This window comes from Platalea leucorodia (genome assembly GCF_965183815.1).
Source record: "Platalea leucorodia genome assembly, chromosome: 5".
Lineage (NCBI taxonomy): Eukaryota > Metazoa > Chordata > Aves > Pelecaniformes > Threskiornithidae > Platalea > Platalea leucorodia.
Window position 1 is genome coordinate 18163437 of NC_138827.1, and position 16841 is coordinate 18180277.

The 16841-nt window shown below is 59.5% G+C and overlaps 1 protein-coding gene across 1 annotated transcript; it reads left to right on the plus strand.

Annotated features, from left to right (window-relative positions):
* Positions 1-1079: 1079 nt before the first annotated feature.
* On the plus strand, positions 1080-6792 carry AQP8 (aquaporin 8; the record flags this gene model as incomplete). The annotated part of the gene is made up of 5 exons (XM_082313268.1): positions 1080-1336; positions 3671-3797; positions 4667-4881; positions 6252-6386; positions 6750-6792. 5 exons carry the CDS (start codon positions 1080-1082, stop codon positions 6790-6792), a joined length of 777 nt encoding a protein of 258 aa, XP_082169394.1.
* Between the last annotated feature and the right edge of the window lie 10049 nt (positions 6793-16841).

Sequence of the window (16841 nt, forward strand, 5' to 3'; positions counted from 1 at the left end):
CCTGCTCTCTGGGGTCTGTAGGAAGAGGTTCAGCAGTAAGTCTCTCTGTGCTGATGCTGTCTTTAAGGACTTAAAACCCCTTAAGTGTTACTGTAGTAACACAAGTAAATGCCATCTTTGCTATGTATGAAGGTACCAACGTCTGGCAGTTTTTGAAGGAGGCATCTGCCCTCCACGCCTAACCCCAGACACCGCTCCAAGTCCTGGGCTTGCTCCAAGGCGCTTCAGTTTGCCTTCCTCCAAGTCAGAGTGGCGACTCAATGCCCTTTCCCAAGGTGCAGCCTTCCCTCTTGCTCCTCCTGCATCCCCTTCCGCACACGTTTCGGGGCTCAGTTGCACCGTGCCAGGAAGGGCTTTGGTCTCTTGTGTTACACCTGGGCTTAGACTTAATTACAGAGAGCTAAGCCTTGGCCAGGATTGATTTTTCACAAGGAGTGGTTTTTCCCTCCCCAGAGCTATGTAAGCCATTTCCCAGGGTGCTGCTGGATCCGTGCATGCCCTCACGCACACCATGTTGTGGTCCTTCTGGCACGTGCTGCCTCTTGGCAGCACAAGCAGGTAAAAGCCGCCTGGTGAAGTAGGCCAGCTGGGCTTCACACAGCTGCTGGCACTCCGGGTATCTACGTGAAAGGAATCATATCCTGAGTCTTGGCAGAAAACCCTAAAACCACAATAACGACAACAACAACAACAAAAAAAACACAGGAAAAAAAAAACCAACAAAGCCTTGAACGAAGGTATGGCAGTGATAAAGAGCTTTTATATGCCTGGGGGCTGGCCTATCAGCTTTTATTGCCCCCTTTTTTTTTTTTTTTTTTTAGCAATGCAAATCCAATCCATTTTTAGAGCCTCCCATCCACTACCTCTTCATACAGGTCAAGGGGAGCCTGCCAGCCTTTCAGTGGGACAAGCAAGGTGCTCCTCAAGGGTCCTCGTCCCTGCACCAGGACCCCTCAGAGACCTGAGTGGGCAGCCTGCATTTCCACTTTCCTTAGCCCTCTGGTCCACAACATCTCCTTGATCGTGCCCACGGGATCGGCTGCCACCAGGGCTCTGCCTGCTTTGTTCCAGCCGCACTCATGGCCAATGCCAAGTGTGGTCACCCCTCAGTGAAGGAGGCGATGGTGGACATCGACATCAAGTCCAAGTCTTCGCAGCCTCACTGGTACGAGCGCCACATCCAGCCCTGCGTGGCCGAGCTGCTGGGCAGCGCGCTCTTCATCTTCATCGGCTGCCTCTCCGTGGTCGAGGATGCAGAGGGCACGGGGAGGCTGCAGCCCGCCCTGGCACACGGGCTGGCCCTGGGGCTCACCATCACCATCCTGGGAGACATCAGGTAAGGGGGGGCTGGCACCCGGGGCTGCGCGTTCTCCACCCCCCATCTCCTCTGCACCCGTGCACTGGAGCAGCATGGTCCCTGCTGCAGCACCTGCATGGCTTCTGCGCGTGGACAGGAGGAGATGCTCGTGTTTCCCCACACGCTGCCTTTAGGATCTTTCCTGCCCAAATATTGGTGACCGCAGCGACGCTGCACTGCCATTGAGCCTCTTGGTTAATGGCATGGCTGCTCAGGTGCCGGTCATCCATAACGCCTTGGGTTTGGGGGAGTTCACTTGGCTTTTGATTGCAACACTTTATTTTTAGCCCCTTTTAATAAAAATGGTTAAAGCTGAAACAGAAGCATTCCTTTGGAAAACTGAGATGTTTCCTTTTAAAAGGATGTCAGAATGAAACATTTTGACCCGAGTATGCTACTCCCCTGTGTATTTTCAGGTGAAAAATTTGGATTCGACTTACAAATGGTTTCAATTCCTCAAAAGCAACATTTAGACAAACCTGCTTGTTGAAAATGGTGTTGTTTGATGCTAAGATATAGATTTATCCTGAAGGGAGAAGCTGAAACAGTCCCTGTGGAGTTTCATTCCCTTCTCTCTGGTCGGCTCCGCGCAGCCCAGGGACGGGGTGGCTCCGGGCTGTCCCCTCTCCCCAATGCACCGGGCTGGGACACAAACCTCCCCCGGGGAGGGTGCCTTGGCCAGGCTCGCATGCAAGCCCTGGAGTCCAGAGCACATGGACTGATAATTTATCAGCGCCTGATTAGGAGGGATAATGCCGCAGGGTGAGGCTTGTGCAATTGGGACTCAGTGACCTGGGGTGCATGTGCTGGCAGAGCCGAGCTGGACGCCTGCTGCACCCTGAACCCTTGGCACAGTGAAGCCACAGGCCAGGGGAGCAGCACGGGGGGGGCTTTGTGATGAGGGGCTGCAGTGGCTTCCTGGGGGTCCCCTGTTAGCTCTGAAGCCAGGAGGACCTGGCTCAGGGTCCTGCACGGGGAGATGTTTTAGCCTAAAGTCAGGTTTTAGAGATTTGTGGCCAGGGAGGCTGGAGAGGAGCCTGGCTCAGGATGAGCGCTCGCTGGCCAGGCTGCGGTCCACGCTGCGGGGAGGTGGGTGCTCTGGCCGGGGTTTATTTGCAGGCAGGTCCTCCTTTAGCTCCCAGGCTCCCACCCTTTGCAGGAGCATTTGCAGCCAGAGCTCTGTCCAGCTGAGACATTTGCCAGCCTAAACAACACAGCTTCTTGCTCTCATATGATAGGTCTTTAATTACAGCTGAAGAATAAGATGTAGTTATAGTTCCTAGACACTCTGACTCATCGCCTTCACTAGCAATTATTATTAGGGCTGATTGGTTATGAAACTTGTTCATTAACACGTGTCCTGTGGTAATCTGTTTTAATTAGAAGGTATCTGAATTTGCGTAGTCTTGCGTGTGGTCTTCAAGATGAATGATTTAGGTCCTGTAACGAGGCGAGTGCCGGCTGCTGCCAGCCCTTCCCGGGGCCATGGTGGGCCGCACGCAGAGATGTGGGGAGACATGTGTGCCTTTGCATTTGCATCAAGCAGAGGGAGATAAACCCTGAAAATCCCAACAGAGTCCAGCAGTGCTGGTGTGGCCGGGAGGTGGCCTCAGCCCTGCCCGACAGCACTTGTCCCGTTCCCTGCCTCCCTGGGGGACGCGTGTCCTGCCAGGCTGGGTACCAGCTCTGTCTGTGTGTCTCCTACCCCCCGAGCAGCAGGAATGGCTGCCATCAGTACGTAAAGGGGAATGACTTCCTACCCTGCGTCTTTGCCCCCGGAATAGCTGCTCCAGAGCGCAGTGGTGGCCGGGCTGTGCTGCTGCCACAGGCAAAGCTCTTGCTGGGCGGGACAATGGTGTAACCCCCCCTGTACCAGGGCCTTGGGCAGGGCTGCAGTGCACTCCACAGCCTGCAGCACCCTGCAACGCTGAGAGAGACCCCTTCTCCCCGCACCTCCCCTGGCAGTGCTGTGGCAGCTCCTGGAAGCACCTGAGGGTCTCCAGAGACCCAGCCCCAAACCATGTCCCTCAAACTGCACCACGGCAGCTCCTGCCCCTGCCAGCACTGTAGGAGGGGCTCGGTATCCAGCGTGAAGGTGCTGCAGCTTCGAAGCAGTAACTGCAGAGAAAGGAAATGGCTGGATTCTGCTCTTCTGCAGTGCATAGCACCTTCTCACGGGAACGACTGAAAAAGCATTTGTGGCTCCAGCCCATGGCAAGAGCAGCACTCGAGCCCCCGGGAGGCAAACCCGTGCTGGGGGTGAACCCCACCCTGGGGGTGAACCCTTCACTGATGCTGCTCTCTCCTTTGCAGCGGAGGCCACTTCAACCCCGCCGTGTCCTTGGGCGTGTGGCTGATCGGTGGGCTGAACATCACGATGCTCATTCCTTACTGGGTCTCCCAGCTCTGTGGAGGGATGATAGGAGCTGGCCTGGCAAAGGTACGGATGCCCAGGGAGTCTCTTTAACCAGGGCTAATGCTGGGGTGCAGGGACTCCCCCTGCTCTACCAGAGCTGGCCTGGCCGGCCCCAACCTGCTGCCCATCCCTGGAGCCTCCAGCAGCAGCGTGCGTGATGGGGAGGGCGAGGGGGACTGGGTGCCTCGGTTCTGCATGTAATTAAGAGTGCTGATTTCTCACAAGGTGATATGGCTCAGAGGTTTGCTGCGTAGCTGTGGGGCTTGTCTGGCGCTCAAGGCCAGGGTGCCCGGTTCGTCCTCCCAGGTCTTTCGTGGTCTGACTGCAGGACTTGGACAACTCAGCCCCCGCTGCAGGCTCAGGTCTGGCAGTGCCGCGCACATGTGGGGGTGCCGCCTCTGCACGGTGCTCTGGGGCCTGGCTAATTAATTCTCGATGGCAGCTGTTCTCCAGAGGCTTGCTATGGTGTGCTAATCAGGCACAGAATGATGCACAGTACCTCTGCAGCTCCAGCCATTTTCACACATGGTGTTTGCCTGCGGTTCTACTTACAGCACTGTGCTGTAAGGTTAATTTATGTTCCCAGCGTCCAGGCAGCCTGCACCCAGCAGCACTGTGCTATGTGGCTGCTGCAAACCCCGGGGCGGCCGGGTGAGGCTCATCCCGCCGGGAGAGCAGTGGCTGGCTCATTATCTCGGAGACGCTAAGAGCCTTCGCTAATGAGTTTATATTTGCCAGGGCTTAGGGCTGGCTTTCAGGAGGAAAGTGATGAGATTAGCTCCTCTTTAACCTGATACTATGCCCGCCCACGCTGTCCTGACAGTGAGCACATATGCCTGTTAAAGCCCACAACATGGAATGTGGATGGCTAAAACAGGGCTCCCCCTGTGCAGGCCGTGGCAGCGAGCGAGCGGTACGTGAATGCCAGCGGAGGAGCCTTCAGCAGCATCGTGTCCGACGAGCAGATCCCCTCTGTCCTGGTGGGCGAGATCGTCATGACCACCTTCCTGGTCCTTGCAGTCTGCATGGGTGCCATCAATGGGAAGACCAAGACCCCGCTGGCGCCTTTCTGCATCGGCTTCACAGTCACGGTTGACATCCTGGCAGGGTGAGCTTGCGAGTCCTCTCCCCGTGCATGTTCCCACCAGCCAGCCAGTGCCATCTGCCCCAGCAGCCGCTGTCACCGGGCAGGGTGCCTCGAGCAGGGGGTCAGGATGGGACCGCAGGCTGCGGGGATGGAGCTGGTGCTCAGAGCTCCCCGCGGTGCTGGCTGAGCAGAGCCCAGGGGGGCAGCTCTAAGCACTGGCTCCCCGCATCAGGGCTCCCCGGCTCCCTCCCTGGCCGGCGCTGTGGCCGCTGCCTCCTGCACCAGGGAGGGGACAGTCCCCGTGCCTGGGATGGGGTGGGATGGGATGGGGTGGGATGGGATGTGCCCCCTCGCAGCCCAGCACAGGACTTGCTGGCCAGGGCAACTGAGGAGAGCTGAGCACACTGCAGAGGCCAGTGAATGAGCCCCCTGGCCCCCCTGACATTTTTGGGGAGAGCTGCAGGGCGCAGCCCGGCCGGGTGCAGGAGAGGCCAGCGGCTCGAGCCCAGCGCGTGGCACTTCAGCCGGAGCAGCCTTTACAAGTACCTCTTACGGGCTCATAAAACCAAAAGGCTGCATGGCTGGTGTTTGTTGTAGGAAGCCTGAGCAAACAGGAGAAGGTTTATCTGGAGCCGTTCCTCGCCGTGTGTCCTCATGGCTGCTGGAAACGCTGCCAAGCTCAGCCTCAGCAGAGGCAGGCGTTTCGGGCGAGCAGCCTGAGTCCTGTGCCACTGCAAGCAGATAACGAGTGCACGCAATTATGAATGTTAATGGGTTGTTTAGTTAAGGCAGTGCCCCCTCTAGCGGGATTCGGAGCTCTTATTTAAACACTGCACAAACCTCCTGTGCAAATATTTATCTGTTGCAGTTTTCTTTAATCTGTAAATGCTATTGTCTCTCCTGCCCCGCTCCGCTACCTACGCGTGGCGCGGAGCTTTCCTTGTTTAAAAGCCTGGCTCCCGGTAAGCCCCAAAATAGACTCGGCACTCATGCTTCCACCCCACACCAGGTTTTCCCCAATAGCTTGCAAACACTCGTGAGCAAAGGCAGGTGCCTGCCGGCAAGCAGCCACCACGGGGCTGTCGGGGCTGAGCTGGTCCCGGTGCTGCAGCAGAGCAGCCACTCGGGTCTGGGCTTCCTTACGCTGCCAGGGCAAACTGTCCTCAGGCACCGAGCAGCCGTGCCTGAATGGGGGCCAGGGTGGTCCAAGCCTGCCACCCACCCCGAGCAGGGCCAGACCCCCAGCAAGGAGCCCTGGGAGGGGTACACTGCTGCCCCTTGCCCAGCACCCCCTCCCCACCCCGTGCATCCCCCCTGTCCCAGCGGCAAGGAAGACGAGTGCCAGCCTGGTGTCTCACAGAGCTGACGCAGCTGGTTTGTTCCTCTTTCAGAGGTGGCGTGTCCGGAGCCTGCATGAATCCTGCCAGAGCCTTTGGGCCAGCTGTGATAGCAAACTACTGGGACTATCACTGGGTTTACTGGGTAGGGCCCATGGTCGCTGCCCTCCTTGTCAGCGTGCTGGTGAGGTACGTGATGCCTGCAGCGGTAAGGAGAGCAGAGCCGTGCAGGCTGACCCCCACCTTTCCCCAGGGGCTCTGCCCTGCGCACTGCCCGGCTGCTTCCCTGCTCCCTGGGTCAAGGCTGCAAGCAGCCGCTTTTCCAGAGAGATGTCCAAGGGTTGGAGACTCCTTTCCCTTCTCCTTCCCATGAGGACAGGGCGACAGCAAAGATCCAGCTTGTCTCCAGATCCATGTGTTTGCTCCACCTGTGTCTTCTTGTGGGGCGAATCCAGGCTTGGGCTGGCACTGGGCTGTTGCTGGGTTTCTGTTACACACTTGCAATGGCAAACACACTAACCTCAAGTTTCTCTCACTTTTACTTCCCCAAAGGCTCCTGATCGGCGACCGGACCACCCGCCTGCTCCTGAAGTGATGCCGGGCGCGGGGCCGCGTGTGCGCCATTGTCGCTGACCTGCCGCGGGCAGCCGGTGCGGCTCAGCACAGCTGGCGTGAAGCCCCCTGCCCCTATTCCTCACCATCCCACCTGCCCTCTGTGTCTCCCAGGCAGCCTGTGTTTGGGAGATGGTTCACTTGATGCTGTGGGGATGATGGAAAGCAGCCCAGATGAACTAGGCAGCCCTGTGCTGGCCGCAGGGCTGGGCAGCACCGCGCCCACCCCGGTCCCCAGGGCTCTGCCAGCCCCTGCCGCAGCTGCAGGACTGGCTTGCCAGGAGCATCCTCTGACCCACACCAGTGCCCATGAGGTCCCAGCCTCCCCCAGCATCAGCCGTGCATGGCGTCCGCCCCACCAGGGCTGTTGCCTGGGTGTCTGCGGTGCCAGTGAGCCCTGTGCCCTCCAGGGTGGGCACCACTGCCCCACGCTCAGCAGCCCAGTGCTGGGCTGCTCTCCAGGAGCCTCTCCAGCTCCCCAGGAGAGGTGGTGAGAGCTGCTGGTTCCCAAACGCCCTGTGAGGAGCCTGCTGTAATCCTGCTAAGGTGGCAAGAAGCTGAGTCAAGCAGCTGTGCCTGGGGACCATGCAGCATCGCTCGCCAGTGCTGACACTAACAGCTTTCTAACTTCTTCATGACAATATTAATTCTGAGGCCCGATGCAGCTAGCTCCCTCTGCCCTGGCACACACCTGCAGGAGCTCCCCAGCCCCAAATGCAGCAGTGTGCCCTGCGAGGCTCCGTGCCCTGCCCTACGCCGGCTCCTGCATTTTTCTCCCATTCGAGCATCTCTGCTCTCTCTCCACCAGCTCCCTCTGCAGCATCCAGCCCGTGGGGAGCCCATCCTCCAGCCTGGCAGGGTGCTCCTCCATGGGTGCCTGCTCCCCAGCTTGTGCTGTGGGTCGGCTCCCGTCCCTCGTGCAGGTCCAGGGTGATGCCAAGAGGCTCTTGGCTGTGGCCTGCCCCACAGAGGCTGCCACATAGGAGGGTGACGGGAGCAGGGAGCTTTGGTGGCAGTCCGATTTCTGGCCCCTCTCAGTGTCAGGAGGGCCACGGGGTGAAGCACCAGCTGAGAGCTCGGGGTGGGTCTGTCCCTCCCCTGCCAGAGGATGAGTGCTGGGGGGCGAGGGGAGGGGGCTGCCTTGGCAGAGGGAGCTGCTGCCGTAAGCAGGAGGAGTTGGCAGAAGGAGAGTGATGGAGCTGTGTGGGCACGGGGAGAGGAGCCAGCGCAGCAGCTTTACGTCAGCCGGGTAGCCGTCCCCTACGGCAGCTCTGCCCTGACTCATTGTGTGGACTCCCCAGCCTCCCCTGGGGGGAGGAATTCATAGGGACCCCGTCCCCACTGCTGAGAGGGCTTGTTGGGTGGTAAACTGGCACACAAGTATCACTGCGGGTTCTCCAAGCCCTGGCAGGGAAACCCTCAAGTTACCTGGGTTGAGTCACTCCTAACTTTGCAGACTTTTAACTCGGGAAATGTCTGTTGCTTTCCCAGCCCCTACATGTGTGGCTCTGAGGTAGCCCTGGGCTGGCCCTGGGGAAGGGGCTGTGCTGGGAGAGCTGTGCCCCTGCACAGGGCTGCCCACCCTGCCCAGCCCAGCACTGGGGCACCGGTCTGGAAACAGGGCTGGAGAGCAGAGGCAGACGGGAGTGGGAAAGGGCCAGGATGCTGTAAGCAGGAGCAGTAGCACACTCCCAGGGCCAGGACCGGTGTGCAGGGCTCCGGCTGCCAGCGGGTCCAGAGGAAAGCCCTGGGCAAAGCAAGTGCTTCCTACCCCTCCTCCTGGGCTGCTCCACGCAGAGGCAGAAAAGCTGTTTCTGTGGCAGAGAGGATGTTCCCGGCTTTCTGATGTCCCTGTGGGGCTGGCAGAGCCCTGCATAATGTCACCTCTCTATTCTCAGCTGGCTTTCTTTTTTTTTCCAGCCTGGGAAGTGACCCACACATGCACGCACACACGCACAAAGATATATCTTTTTTCAAAAAGGACAAAGCTGTAGAGATGCTGAATTGAGGAAATGCCAGAATTAAAGCATCCCTGACTCAGGGCGTGTGTGTGTTTGCCTGCATCCCTTCCGCTGGCAGCTCTCCTGGGGCTGGGCAGGGGGACACGGTGCCCCACGGTGGGCAGCGTGGGCTCCAGGTGAGCCGGGGCACAGGCAGCTGCTCGTTCAGGAAGGAAAATGTTGCAACCAACAGGAGACAAATAGCATGAAGATGTCACTAGGACGGTTGTCATGGCAACGCCACAAAAAATGCCAAACCAAACAAGGAGCAAAGTCTCTGCTTCCTCCCCAGAGGGACCCCGGGGGGTGCGGGAGTGGGTGCTGGTGGGAGCTGGGGGCTGTAGGGAGCCACCGTGGGAGCCCCAACCTGCCCCGCCCCCTGCTCGGGGTGCAGACCTCTGTGGGAGCCGGGCTGCAGGCAGCTGCCGCACTCCGGCACGATGGGTGCCCACCTTCCCCTTTCGAGAGGAAGCACGGCCCCGCGGCGCCGCAGGAAACACGCTTCTGGCTGCAGCTGCCTCTGCGCGGGGCCAGCTCCCTCTTGCACCCTGGCTCCCTTCTGCACCCCGGCTTCCTCCTGTACCCCAGCTCCAGGGCCCGGCGGGTGAGGGCAAGGGGCCAGAGTCCCACTGAGGTGGTGATGCTGCTCGCAGTCCCTGGGCACAGGCGAGGGGGGCAGGAGGTGAGGGATGGCCCATGCACGGCTGCATGCGCTTCCCTGTTTTGCTGTTGATGTGTTCAGCACATTCATTTTTAATTTGTCAGGGTGACTTTTAATAAAGCATCTGTAATACTGCGTTGTTTTTCCCTGAGTATTATTAAAGAGCTTAATTTATGCTAATTAAATACCAATTAACTTCCAAGCACTTAATGTGCTTTAAGGACATAAAATACATCTCATTCCCATTCAATTAAATTTACATCAGGCCTGGCCATGGGTCTGCACCATGTTTTTATCGACACATGGATCTGCCGCAGAGCCAGGACACTGCCTGGTGTTTTCCAGGTTCTTCGTGCCCATTGGGATGGAGATGTCACTCAGGAGCAGGGCAGGCATGGGGCACTGATGCTGCGGGCGCCTGTACCTAATGGGGCAGTAATTGCCATGGTTTGGAGCTGGCGAGGACACAGATGCTCGCACCCCTGCGTGATGAAAAGCCTGGGGGGAGCCCAGGGCACCTCCTGGTCCACAAGAGCCACCGAAGGCTCTGCAGACATCGTGCACGTGCTTACCCAGGTTCTATCGGCCGTGGCTGGCGCCAGCGCTTTGGGGACACAGGGAAAAAAATCAGGGTGTGCTCTGGGAACAGCATCAGAAGGATGTTTGTCTGTCCCTGTGTCTGCCTGAGCCCCTCCTGCCCTCACACTGCAGCTCTTTCACGCTGGATAAACAACCTGGTTAAACATTGACCAGGGGAAGAAAGCTGCGCTGCTGCCTGCGGTGGGGCTCCCCGGTGCCAGCCCACCCGCGGGGAACAGCCACATGTTTGTCCAAGACGGGAGGCTCCTGCTGAAGCCCCGAGTGCTGAGGGATGGACACCAAGCTGGGCTGCTCGCTTGTGGCCCACATCCAGCAGTGGAGAAGCCCAGACCTCAGCTTGTGGTCCCAATTCAAGCTGGGCTGCCGCCCAGCCTGCACGGTCCCCCCAGCCATGCAGGAGCTCTTGCTGCGTTTCACACCTTGCCCTGTGCCCCGACCCATGGCCGATCTCCTCGGTCCCTGGCGGGGGCGGCTCTGCCCACCCTGGCTGGTGGCTGCGTGGGATGCAGCTGCTGGCAGCAGCATCACACTGGAAATAGCTGATATCCAGCGTGCAAATGCGCAAATTAACAAGTTGGTTGATTCAGCTGAGTCTCTCTCCTTCCCTGGCTCGCATTGCGGCCCCTCTGGGAACAGGGAATTCACAGCCGGTCAGGCAGCACACCGTGCCGTGATGGGGAGCTGGGCTGGCAGTGAGGTGCAGCCCAGGATGCCCGCGGCTTCGGCACGGTGCTCAACAGACATCACCCATGCAGTGCCCATGCGCAGGGCAGCACAGCTCAGCCCTGAGCTCAGTGACATGGGGCCATGGCCGGTCTGGGGGGGTTCCCTGCCCCCCTGCTGTTATGCAGAGCCTGGGTGAGATGCAGCCCTGTACCTCGCCTGGGAATGCCCCATGGTCATGCTTGTGCGTGGCCATAGCCACAAGTGCAGCCCTGCCTCAGCGGTCTGGTCCCTGCTGGGGGGCAGCAGCTCATCCCCGCTGTCTGCGGGAGCGGGGCTGACCTCTCCTTTCTGCTGTGTGCGAGGGGCTGGCACCCCCTGGCCAGGCAAGGGATGAACCAGCCGGGAGGCAGCTCTGCTCTCCCCGGCTGCTCTCTGGGATCCCAAACACCAATGCTGCAGGACTGAGTCCCTTATTGCAGACCTGGCTCCATCGCTGCACCGATGCCCGAGCACCCCTGAGCTCACCTGCAGGAGAGGGACAGTCCAGATGGTAGGGAAAAACGGGCTGAAGAAGCAGTAACTCTGCCTGTTAGCAATAATCAGACAGCAGCGCTCATAACAAGAAGAAATCACCCGGCTGTGAGCTCAGCAAGGCACCGAGCAGTGCTGGCCCCACGGTGGTTATTTGCTCAGCGGTGGAGCCTCACGGGTGATGTTTCCCCACCCGCGCCGCCACGCCAGGCTCACAAAAGGTTTTTCATCTGTGGGCAGAACACCACCTCCCTGTTCCCCTGTACCCGCTCACCTGCCACTCCTGACCCAGCAGTCCAAGAAAGAAGGAGCCCCCAGATTTTTTCCTTCCAAATACTCCCCTCAGAAGGATTAGGGGTGTCTGGCAGTGTGCTCCCCCAAAAGCCTCCTCTTAAAATAGCAGCATCCCTGAGCAGAGGCCAAGAGTGTGGCTGCGGCGAAGCATGATGGATGAATGCTTTTTGGAACATGCCCCGTGAGAGCATCTGGGAATTCTCACTTTGCTCTGCGGTAAAGGTTTTCTTTGCCAGTCTACAGCTGGAAAAATCACAGCCTTAAAAATAAAAGGTGATTTAATTCTTTTAGCTCATTTTGTCCATCAGGTGGAACCGCAGTGGCTGCGGAGGGCAGATGCAGGCAGCAGCAAGTGGGGATGGCTCGGGGCAGCGGGATGGACCTGTTCCCACTGCACCATCTGGCTCCTCAGCTCCCCAGCACCTCCCGGCACCTCCCAGCTCCCTCCTGTCTTCAGGAGCAAACTGGGGGACTCTGGCCCCAGCCTATGTAAAAAAAACCTTCAAAAAACATGAATGGCACTAAAATCCGTATGTAGGCAGGGCAGTGGCAGCACCAGCACAGGGCCGGGCGGGTTGCAAAACCTTTCATGGAAAAACCAAGGGATGTGCAGCCCCTGGACTCCTCCAGTGCTCGTGGGTGTTACATGAGCCTTGCAATGGAGAGTGCACCCAGGGGGGCACCTGCAGCAACGGCCCCACGTGAGGGGCTGCGTGGGAGCAGGGAGCAGAGCAGCTCCTGCAGCCCTCACGCCGCCGGCAGCCCTGAGGGAGCTTCCAAAGCAGCTCATAATTCGGCTGGCACGTCTCTTCCAGCCTACCCTGTACTCATCTCCCGGGTCTCTGTGTGAGCCCTCAGAGCACCCTGCTTGCCACCCTGGGTGCTGGCGCCACAGGGAGCTCCCATGGGTGCTCACTGCTGGGTCGGGGCATCCCGGGGGTGAGCGTGGCGGTGGCTGTGTGGGTGCCAGCACGGGGGTGCAAGGGACAGCGGAGGTGGGCGATGACGTGCAGAGCTGGTACCGCGCGTGAGCTGGCATCTGTATGTAGGAGACGGGGACCAAGGCGATGGTAAAGGGAGTGGGAGTCTAAATGTATTCTGGGGAAGCTTTTAAAGCCATGCCATTAGTGGGGTCCAGGCGGTGCAGGAACAGGGACGGGCTCGTGCCCCGCTATGCTTGGATGGTGCCCATGGGGTCAGGGACGTGCCCCGAGGCCGGGGAGCATCCCTTGCTGCCGTGCCATGTCCCTTGCTGCCATGCCGCCCCAGAGTGCTGTGCCAGCCTCCCCTGCTATATTTACTCTGCAGCCCGAGAACAAGCCACAAATGCCAGAGCAGCCTCCCCGCCCGTTAGCATATATGCAAAGAGTACTAACAAGCATCGCCACCACACGCAAAGCTCCGGGGGCTTCTGTGAACAACGGCAGCCGGAGAGCTGGGGGTGTTTCACAGGGGGCAGGCGGGGACGTCCCCAGCTTCCCTTTGGGGGCCCGACCAAGCGGTCCCAGACCTGACCCCTGCGGCAGAGCAAGGCAGGCCCCAGAGCAAGGCTGGTGGAAGGGAAACGGAGGGGACAGGGGCTTATCCCCCTGCTTCCCACCCCCTGCTTCTGCTTCTGTTCCTCATTTTATTGATCTTTAATTTCTTTTCACTGTCATTAGCAGCCCACTCAGGCTCCCTAGGGAGGAGCCAGTGCAGAAATGTGCCTCCTGGGAGGGAGCCCAGGGGACGGGGTGGCGCGGGGGCCCGGGACCCCCAGAGCCCCGCTTTCCCCCGGCTGTCGAGGGAGCTGAGCCGCTCAGGGCAGCAGGGGCTGCACCTCCTCTCTGCACACCCAGTGACATTCAGCCTCGCTTCCCCCAGCACCACAGTGTTCCTTTACCCAGCATCACTCGAGCTTGAAGGATTTACATTTTAAAGGGTTTTTAAAATGGATTTGGATAGATGTTTATTTCCAAGTATTTTTTTATTTCAGCTTTTGCCAGTTTCAGTGTTTGTGGAGAGGAAATAATAAGCAGAAACCGCACAAGGCAAAGTCTCAGTAACTAATTTGTGCTCATGCAAATGTGATGAGAGTGGAAGTCCAGGTTCAGACATGTAACTCCTGACCCTTGCTGCCAGGCTTGGTGTGAGTACTGACAGGGTGGAGGTGCGTGAGCAGCCTGCGGTCCCGCTCCCCAGGCCACAGGGCCCCTCTCCACCCCACCGCGTGTCCCCAGCACCCTGCAGTCTCCGGTGGGAGAGCCGCTCCATTCCCCGGCAGCACTGCCCTCCACCCCTGCACCCAGCGCCGGAGCCGGCACAGACTCCTGGTCACCATGGAGACCTGGGAGGAGGATTTTGAACCATCTTAGAGAAATTTCTGACACCCCCAGCCATGCACAGCCTGTTCTCTTGCCCAGCTGCAGCTTCGTGCTGCCCAGCTCCATCCAGGGGCTGCAGAGCCGACTGCATGACCCCACACGTGACTGTGCGCCCCATCCCCATCCTCTGCCAAGGTCAGCCACAATGGAGTTTGCTGGTGCTGACCCATGGGCTCTGCTGGGACCAGGCAGTGGGGAGCCCACTGCTGCCGTGTGCTGGCCTTGGGACGGTGTCCCCTCACTGAGACACAGGCGCATGCTCTTGAAATGGGCTAAAGCCACCTCCCATGGCAGGGCTGTGAGCCCAAGCAGAAGGGCAGCTCCCAAAGGGCCTGTCACCCCTTCCGCCGGATGCTTCGGTCCTTTTCCAGGACTTCTGTCTGGATGTGCACCCTTCTACCTTACAGGTAGATGGGGTGGATCGGGGGGGCACTGGCTGTCTCAGCACTGCAGGACCGCCGTGAGCCTTTGGGCAGGCACCAAGGGCCAAGCAGAGAGCAGGCAGGAACCCCCTAACCTGAGGTCAAAGCTGGCAATGGGATCACTGCCCCAGGGCACGGCCCCTCTCCTCCAGCCCCTGTGTTATTCCATTGTCTGCAACACGGAGATTTGCCCGTAGCGGCTGATCCCAATGCTGCTGGCAAGACCCCAAGGAGAAGGTTTTGCTTCAGAAACAAGAGTTTCCATCGCTCTTTGCTGGGTTTCTCAGCTTTTGGAGGATATCAAACCTCCATTTGTTTTTTAGCAGTGAGGAATCAGAGCAGCGGGATTTGCAGGCGTGGAGGTGCTTTGGCTGCGTATCGCTGGCCTCACCGATGTTGGAGCGAGAGGCGCGAGGCCGAAGGACCTCACTGGAGCAGCAGGACAGGCTGGAGCAAAGGCTCGGCGGAAGGGGAATGCTAATCAGGTTCTGTGGTGGCAGCAGCCAGAATGCTGCACAATAAATAGCCATTTTAATTACTGCACAATATTTACAAGATTGCTTCCTCATTTGGGAAATTAAAACAAATGCTCCATCAAAATGATCAACATTGTGCAGAGAAGCACAGGGCTGATAAAGAAGTACACTGGCTGCTAATGAAAGAGTAATTGGCACCTTGGTGCTGACGGGGCTTCCTCCTTTTCCTTGCAGCCATGGTGAAGATGATGGCAAAGGGCATCCCCAGCCTTCACAGCGCTGGGGCGAGGTGGGGCAGCGGGGTCCCTGGCCGAACCGCCCAGGCCTGCGGTGGGAGGGGGCAGGACCAGGGGGCTTCGGCAGCTTGGACCCCGCAAAAAGGGGATGCGTGATGGTTGGGCAGAGGATACTGAGCTGCGAAATGCCTTTCACATACACGTGTTTCTCTTGACTGTGTCTGTCTGTCCTGGCTTCCCGTCCCCTGATGTACTCTCAGCCTTGATTTAAGAAAAAAATGGAGACATGGACAAAAACTGTAGTCACGGGGGAGCGCGGGGCAGAGTGGACTGACCCACGGCTTTTGGTTCCAGAGCGTGTGCCGTGTCTCACGCTGTGGTGGCACCAGGGGAGGTGGCTGTCCCCAGCCCCAGCAGCGGTGATGCTGCCGGTCTGCCTGGGGCCCGGGAGCCCCGCTCCGTGGCGGGGCCAGCCTGCAGAGCCCCCCACGCCTGCGCCGGGGCCCGGCTGGGCGCAGGGGCCGGGCCGGGTGCACCCCGGCCGGCGGGCATCCCCCGGCCCGCCCCGGCGGGGACTGTCCCTGCGGGGCGGGGGTGGCCTCTGGGCACTGCAGCGCCCCCCCCCCCCCGGGCTGCCCCTTCCCCTCCCCCCCCGCGCTTTCCTCAGCTCTTTTCCCCTTTTCTTCCCTTTTTTTTTTTTTCTCCCCAGCGCTCCCGTTGCCATGGGAACGGTGACATTCCCGAGTCGGGCGGAGCTGCCGGGCGGTGCGGAGGGCGCCCCGGACACGGGTGGGGGCTCCCACGGATGGGGGTTCCCCCGGGTGGGGGCTCCCCCGGCGGCGCTCCCTCCGCAAGCGGCGGCGGGGCCGGGGTCGGCGGGGCCCCCCCGGCCGCCCAGCGCTGCGCTTCTCCTTTCCCGCACTAATTACAGCCCTGATTACAGCCCGTGTCAGCAGCTTTCACCGTTTGATCATTGAACCCCAGAACAGCCGCGCTGCCCAGGCGAAGGCAAGGCAGGCTGCCTGCGCGGGCAGCGGGGTTTGGAGAGCGGGCAGGGCACCCCGCGGGCGCTGTCCTTGCTGGGATGCATCAGAAATGGGTCAGGCAGAAAGCTTCCAAGGACATTCGAAAAAGCAGCGGGATTTAATTATGTTCAGATACCTGCTGATAGTCCAGCAAGTCATTTCAGGGGAGGAGATTCCACCTTGAATGAATCGGGGCAGGGGGAAATGGCAGGATGGCCCTTAATATGCCAAATGTTCGTTTATCAAGGAGCGCACAGAACCCTGATGGATGTGGTCCAGACTGAGCTGGGAGTGCTGAGGATTTCACCTTCCACTTGTTCCAGGAGCGGGCAGCCCTGGAGCAGGGAGGATGCCTGGGAAAGCCCAGGTGACATCTCGCGGGTTGTCCTCAGGCCCCAGCGCTGCCCTGGGGGGCTGCAGAAGCACCTGGATTTCACGGAAAGGTCGGAAAGAGGAATATAGAGGGAGAGATGGAGAAAGCAGCTGGCTCAGGGACTGCTGGCGGAGCACAGACCTTCCTCCTGTGTCACTGCAAATGTGACCACTGCGAGTGATGAGGATTATTTCTACCTGAGCACGCTACAGCAGCTCCCAGGCTGGGTGTGCTGAGTGGACTGGCCATGGCCTGACATCCCCCCCACGGAAACGAGCAAAAATCCTCCTGTAGACAGGAGCTTCTGTGGTACTTTGTGCCACCCAGACCTGTTGCTCCCAGGCCTCCATGGCCCTTCCAGCTGCCTGCAGGCAGGGGCTGGGTC